General features: G+C 39.6%; 1 protein-coding gene across 1 annotated transcript in view; it reads left to right on the top strand.

Moving 5' to 3' along the window:
* The window catches only part of tmtc2b (transmembrane O-mannosyltransferase targeting cadherins 2b), a 93,694-nt gene that overhangs the window by 56,156 nt on the left and 29,754 nt on the right, over positions 1 to 7,784 (top strand). The window contains exon 3 of the mRNA XM_020602971.1: positions 6,514 to 7,363. Coding sequence (XP_020458627.1) covers positions 6,514 to 7,363 — 850 coding nt within the window. The remainder of the gene's footprint in view (positions 1 to 6,513; positions 7,364 to 7,784) is intronic.

Raw genomic sequence — 7,784 nt, 5'->3', positions numbered from 1 at the left:
TTTTTTTAGGTCAATAAATATCCCCATCGTATATTTTTTCTCATCCATAGCACTTGTAATGTCCTCCATCAGGTCGGTAATGGCCAAAGATGTCGATCGGTTCGACCTAAAACCGTATTGGCAATCAGAGAGGATTTTATGTTTATCAATAAATGTATCTAATCTGTTATTAAAGAGTTTTTCCAGAATTTTTGAAAATTGTGACAACAGAGAAACCGGTTTATAATTTGTGAAGTTGTGCTTATCACCAGATTTATACAGAGGAATAACCTTTGCTATTTTCATATTATTGGAGAACTGCCCAAGTCGAAACGACATGTTAAAAACATGGGTTAATGGTTTGCATATCCCCTCAATTACCCATTTAACAGTTGTGATAGTGATACCATCACTATCACTAGATGTTTTGTTACCACATTTATTCACTATCTCTATAATTTCCTTTTCAACTATGGGCTTCATCCAGATAGGCATTACATAATGCTCTGTGTTGCCCTTCTTGGTCTTGTGCCCACCTTTTCCTGCCTTCTTTGTTGTTTTGCTGGAAACTGCATGTCTTTAATCCTCTTATTTTTAATGTTTCACTGTCATTTTTCATCACTGGCCTTCTTCTAGTCTTTTTCTTTTACTGAGCCAGGTTGTCTCTTTCTCCCATCTTTACAGCTCTATATCTACCACCCAGATCAGCTGAGAATGTGGGTTTGCATGGGTTGAAAGCATGAGCAGTGCGAGGCAGGTCCACTGTGGGTTTGACTCCAGTGACTTTTCACACCATGTGGCTCATGGTCCAGCAGTGGTCCACTTGACTGTAGGTAAACTATGCACTGAAGCTACAGGAGAATGTTTGAAATGTGAATTTATTGCTTGTGTCTTGAGATGATTCAGTCTGAGTTGCTAAGCTCTCTGTAGACTGAAAAAGGGTCAATAGACTATCTGGATTTTCTTGGGTGTTCACTAAATCTCTGAGGCAAGCCAAAGTAACTGTCAGTCTTAGTCTTTATGTCATTCAGCATCTTACTTTGTATAGTTAAATGAGTACTTCTACATTTTGGGAAACAGGAGTAATAGCCTTCTTGCTGAGCATTAGATGAGACACATGATACCTCTCTCATGATTGGTAAATCTGAAGCTACTGTTAATAGCTAGTCAGTTTATCTTATTCTAAAGACTAGAAACAAAAGGAAAGGGCTCTATCCAAAGGAAACCAAATCTGCACACCAGCATCTCTTAAGCTAACTACAGTAACACATTATGTATTTTTTGTTTGATTTGTGCAAAAAACAAAGTGTAAAAAAAAAAATCCTATAAAAATCATGTCCTCCTTACACTTTGATTTCAGATTTAATGTTCCAGATTAAACAAACAAGTTAGATCAGCAAACATCAAATAAGCACAAAAAATAAGAAAAGAATTTTTACACCAGAAATTATTCCCAAACTAATTTATATTATTGTAGCATCAGTGGCTATGACGGTGGCCAAAACAAAGCAGTTTACACATTTTGTGTTTGTCAGGCATCAGCATAATCACACATTGAAAACAAGAGCCAGCTGTTGGTATACCATAACATGTTGTTAGGAAGTGACTAAGGGGCCTCTTATCATGTCTTGCCTGCTAAAAATAAGGTTTTACACCCAAAGGTTCTTTTCTGTCTCAGAGGAGGGGATCACAGCAGCAGCTGTTGCTACTGATAATAAGGAGATAAGATAGATGGTGAATTTGTGGTTTATCAACCCAAAACTTGATTTGTTGATCCTGCAGTCAAGGACACAGGCAAAGTATATCCATCCTTTATTTAAGCAGACATTTGAGGGGATCTGGTGTTCTTAGGAAATTTGAGCTATATGTGTGTTTGTGACTGAAAGCTTTGAAGGCGGTTATTCTCTGTGATTGGTATCCTGAACTCATTTTCACTGCCATTACAAAGCAATCAAAGTGAAGCAGGATCTTGATGAAAGGCTCTCTGCAGACATTTGGTCTCAGTAATGATGAAGGGGAGGGGCTCGGTCAGACATGCCACTTCTTCTTTCACAGAATTTTTTCAGATGTCCTCTCTGGAGTTTGAGTCAGTCACTGTGTTGCAGTTTGATGGGGTAGTTAGATGTGTCATAGGAGTGATTGTTCTTAAAAGGCTCTTGAAAAATGATATAGCATGCATCAGCCAATTATGCAAAAACGCTTGTATGTACCCAAAGAATGGATTACTTTCTCTAAACTAATGAATTAAATTTCTCTCTGTCCAATTTTGCTACATGATTTTTAGTGGATGCTATTTTTTTTAAAGAAAAAACCTTTCGGATTGAGTTTTCTTCTCAGCCAATTCTACCTAATCAAAGTATAGAGGAAAAAAGGCAGACCCAGGCACAAATAGGAATTCTCTAATTGGCCTGTTTTGCATTTCATCTCCAAGGATATTTTATTCACATACCTGGCTTATAAAGGCTAAATTGTTTCAATTCTGAACTGATTGTGCCTGAACCACAAAAGGGAATAAAAAAAAACCCCACTGCCCTCATGCCTCCTAGGGGGCTGTGCTGAGCCATTTATTTCAAACTAAACTAGATTATAGACAAAAGACACAAAGCTAGAATGCCTTGGTTTTTCTGCATAAATGAGCTATAACACCTGGGGACCTCTTTCCCCACTTGTAATTAAACTTTTGAATGGTAGACATTTTAACTGTAGATGTATTATGGAGGAGGCACGTTTGTTTATCCAAAATATAATAGACGTGCATGGGATTCATGTTGTCCCCCAGTAATACGTCTTCCAGAACATCTCTACAATACTTCCTCATTTTGCCTTCACATTTATCTTACAGAGTAGGTCAAAGAAGTGGGCAAAGTAGGCCAAGAAAAGGAACATTTGTTAGCTTTTATATTTTCAGCACTGCCTACTGCGTGGAATCTCAACAAAGGGTATATCTCGATGTACAAGTGCAGAATGTAAAGAAACACTGCCTCAGTCATCAGCATTGACATATGGATGTGGTTAAGGTGGTGGTGTCTGAGTGTGTGCGCAGTGCATATGAGAAGTCATGATGACATATCTGTTTGTCACTGTGCCAGGTATGAATGAGTATGTGTGGGAGCAGCGCCAGGTTGTTGTCAACAGCAGCACTACAGAAAACTCTCATGCCAGCCTATTGCCCTGCAGACAGTGGTCTCATGACAGCAGGAACAAAGCTGATGCAGAATAAAGGTACTGGAGGTATCAGCCATAAACAACACAGAAATGAGCTCAGAAGAGATCTCTGGTTGGGAACCTGGCACAGTACCCCGTCCATATAACTCCCAGTATTTAGATGACCTGTTCTCTTTAAAACTCAAGGCGACTTTTCTTCCAGCTTCTTCTGCAAAGTGCTTTCATTTAGCGCTGAGGTGGTGTCTTGTAAGCCTCCGACTGGGTGAGAGAGTCTTCTTGAGAGCTTGTAGAAGAGCCTTGTAAATCCAAGGTCGATCTCCCTGAAGCAGTGATTTAGATGTATTAGCTCCACTCAGGCTTTCTGCACATACCTCTTCAATCCACTGTTCACTTACTTAGATTGAAAAGTGGCCACAGGACCTCAGTTGGCCCACTTCAGTGATTTTAGGGGTGGGATGAAAGTCTGCATGGAAATCTGGTGTGCAAGATTTGAAGGATGTTTATCCATCTAGCCCAACCCATCTAGCACAGAGTTTTAATTTGGACTGGTATAAACTGGCCACTGATATTCTATATGGGGTGTAAGGTTTTTTATACTGCACAGTAAATGTCCTTTGTGTGTGTGTTTAACTGTTTTGTGTCACCTCAACCTGATATATTTTTAATTTGTGCACATGTGTCCAAACAATTGCAGCAGTTTGTTGTGGATTGTCATTGTAGGTTCAAAATATTATTTTAGATGTCATTTCTTGTGAACATAAGGTACATCTGATGGGATAAAAGGTCAAGATAAGGAAATCTTAGGTAATCTCTCCCAAAGAGTTTGGCATTTTGAGCAATATGCTTTCTTGCATAGAGCTAGATCTGTATGATAAATTAAAGCTTCACCCAACAGATGATTAGCTTACCTTAACACAGACAAGAAACAGGAAAAAGCAGCGTAGCCTGGCTTGGTGTGAAGGTAGCAGGATCTACCCATCAGCAAAGCTAAATGATTAAAACATTATCCTATTAGTTAGTTAGTTTTCGTTTAACCTATATAGAAGGACATACTGTATCTCATGTAGTCATGCATCTGTTTATTTTTGTTTTATGCATGTCTCAGTGGGTTATGGTAATCCCACAATCAGCAGTAACATACTGTATATGCTGCATAGTGCATACCTGTGTGTCACTGACAACTAATTAAAATGATATATAGGTATTAACCTCTGTTCATCAGGAAGTAGGGCTTGCTATGCCTCTCTGCCTGTGATATTCGTAGCCAGAGGCATTACAGTATGTTTTTGGGTTGTTCATCTGTCCATCCACATGTCTGTCTATCTTATTTTCATGAATGCAATATCTCAGGAACACCTTGCGGGACTGTTCTCAGTTTGAGCACAAACATTTACTTGGACTGAAAGATGTAATGATAACATTTTGGTGGAACCAGTTTGTTCATGTTTGTACTATGTTATCATCTGTACATAATGAAAGATGTCGGTAACTTTATATTGAGAACATTGGGAGTTTGCACATAGGCTTAACAATAGTTGTTTTGTATTCAGTTGCCTAGCTGTGGTTTTATGTCAGACTTTGTCACAGTGGATTCCCAGCTATAGTAGACGGACTATGGTTGACCAGTGGTTCATCCATTAAACCTCTGCACATTGTCTCGATTTTTTTATTCTTAATTTAGTGTTATTTAATAGCATCTGATCAGAATTCCTCATCATTAATATTCTACATAAAATGCATTTCTTTGTGATGTCTCTGACCCATGCGCAGCTGATGCTAACACTTTTGGCAGTTACTCAACTTAATGAGAAATGGTGATGTGAATTGAAACGCTGACCTTTTGTTGCCAAGCGACTGAACAACTCCTTTAGCAGTGGGACAACCTCACGAAATACTGAAGCACTGCGAACTGCTGTCAGGTCTCCCCTCAAGGTTTTGACAGAGTTGACCTTATAGGATTTTTTTTTTCGTGGATGTGATATTTTCAAAAACTGCATTGTATACCAATATTTAGCTCCATGTGGTTAAACCTAAGCCACTCGCTGCTCATTTGAGTATCTAAAAGTGTCAGAGTTATTCCTTCAAGTAATGCTCTTTTCTTCTGTAATGTTCTGATTTATAAGAGCTACCACCAGATACAAAAGAATCAAAACCATTCTCACTCAGTCACAGTAAACATGATAGAGTTGTTGTTTTGAGAAGTATTATATAGGCGTTCCTCTTATCATGTAAACCCCCTGTAGTGCACCATTAGCTGTTTTCAGGTCATTTTCATGGTGTTGTCCCAGTGCTGTCTTCTGTGTTTCCAGTCTCATTGCCTCTTAAGCAGCAATTCTTTGCATTAGCAGACAGCAGAGCTTTTCCCTGCCGTCAGAGGTTTCTGAAGCCCCTCTTCAGATGCAATCTGTAAATGAAAATGGGCAGGTGAGAAAATCAATAGCTCACCCCAGAGAAGTGGTGGTATGACACTTATGATCACAGATGTGACATATTTGTGCCCTTTGGCACATGGAGCCAGAGAAAGACCGCATGCACTAAATCAAAGGTAATGTGAGGTTAGTCTGTGTTCCCTTGGGTTTAAGATCAAATCATGTAAAGAATTTTACCTGAGAAACCATCTAGGACTATGATGCCTTAAGGAGCTTTAGATCAAGACTGCAGTGATAATCTATATTGTTGTGCCTTCTGTGGTAATGAATAATTTTCCATTTTCTTAGTATTTTTGTTGTGCAATACTGCAGGAGATGAGAGGACATTCCTGTGGATGCTTTAAATTTTAGATAAAATGTTTGATTTCCAACATGAAGACAAGAAGAGAGGTCAGCTCCTAACAGAACATGCTTGCAGGGCTGTATATCCACTCATTCTTCACTGCTCTGCCAGCAGAGTATTAAACAATCAAAAGCATTAAATATTTCATAGGCGTTTCCATACGGCATTTGTGAAACTGTTACTTGATAAATGGAGCACATATGGAGGCAAAAATAATGCATGAATCAAACGTTACGATGAAAGATCACATTCATTTTTAAACAATAGATGAATTGGATTAGTTTGAATGTTTTGGATTTCAAAAAAATAGTGAAGTAAACAGTGAAGAAAAATATGTCACTGAACTCATTTGTGCTTGGCATTACACAGCTGTTGGTGTGGCTTTTTTTTTGCGGTAAAGTGATGTAAGATCAGACATTTCCTTTATCAATTTCCAACCCTGGATTAAAGTAAATCTAAAGGCCCAAGAGTCATAAATATTATAGCCACTCAGAAAACTCTTTACAGCTTGGTGCTCTCATATGTGCAGTATTTCCTCTCAAATGCCTTACCTTTCCAGTGAATTAAAGGTTGTTCTATGTTTCCTTTGTCTTTCAGAGAACGAATGTCCACCTGCTGCAGAACGTGTTTTTGCTGGCAGCCTGGGGAGCCATCCTGTTAGCGTGCCGCTTCTACTGGATGGGCAACAAACCCCCCAACTTCTCCAACTCTGACAACCCTGCGGCCGACTCCCCCTCACTCCTCACCAGGATACTAACCTTCTTCTACCTACCTGCTATCAACTTTTGGCTCCTGCTCTGCCCAGACACACTCAGCTTTGATTGGTCAATGGATGCCATGCCTTTGATCAGGAACCTGGCTGATTGGAGAAATATTCACACAGTTGTATTCTACCTTGGATTGCTGATGTTGGCTTGGTTTGGCCTGTGTACATACCACGGCATGGCTAAGGGCAAGGACACCAATGGCAAGGCACATCATTACACCAACGGCAGGAACGGCAGTAGTAATGGACACAGTTACCAATATAATGATCATGAGCATATGAACAATTCCCACATAGACGCTCATACTAATAGTGCACAAAATGGTACCAAGAAGCACTGTGACAGCAGGACTCCACTGCCCACCACTGAAAATATTGTAGTGTTCTCTCTAGGCCTGTTGGCTATCCCTTTCCTACCTGCCAGTAATTTGTTTTTCTATGTGGGGTTTGTGATAGCAGAGCGAGTACTATACATCCCCAGCATGGGCTTTTGCCTGCTGGTAGCAGTAGGGATGAGGTCCCTCTATGTCCGACTGCAGCGTGGGTCCTTCAGGACAATGTTGGTGTACTGTAGCGCAGCCCTGATTCTTCTTTTTGGTGTCAAAACTGTTTTGAGAAACCGGGACTGGCAGAATGAGGAGATGCTCTACAAATCAGGGATTTATGTCAATCCTGCTAAAGGTAAGGGCTGCCCTAGATGCATGCTATCACTCACATAGGCATGCACACAGGTTCAGCTGCTCTAACGTGAGCACAGACATGTTTCTATGCACTTTTATAAACATTACCACATCAAAACATCATTCACCCATCACATTTGGCTGTACTATGAGCAAGTTTTTAAGTTTTGAATTTGATCGTGTGTGCTGTGTCTCTCAGTCTGCTGCTGTCCTGAATAATTCAAAGCCAATCAGACTCAGAACGTCTTCTCTTCATCACTCAGCCTTACCGCTGAATATAAATATGCTCAAAAGTTGAACTTTGCACACATGCAAAATGGGACTGCTGTGAAATTCTACTACTCAAAGACAAATGTACTGTATTTTTAATAACAGTTTATTTAACTATTGTTGAAGGAAAACATCAAAGTTGTGACTTTTTA

This window comes from Monopterus albus, unplaced genomic scaffold (genome assembly GCF_001952655.1).
Source record: "Monopterus albus unplaced genomic scaffold, M_albus_1.0 scaffold59.1, whole genome shotgun sequence".
Classification (NCBI taxonomy): Eukaryota; Metazoa; Chordata; class Actinopteri; order Synbranchiformes; family Synbranchidae; genus Monopterus; species Monopterus albus.
The sequence above is the reverse complement of the archived record's forward strand: the minus strand, read 5'-3'. Positions and strand labels throughout refer to the sequence as shown.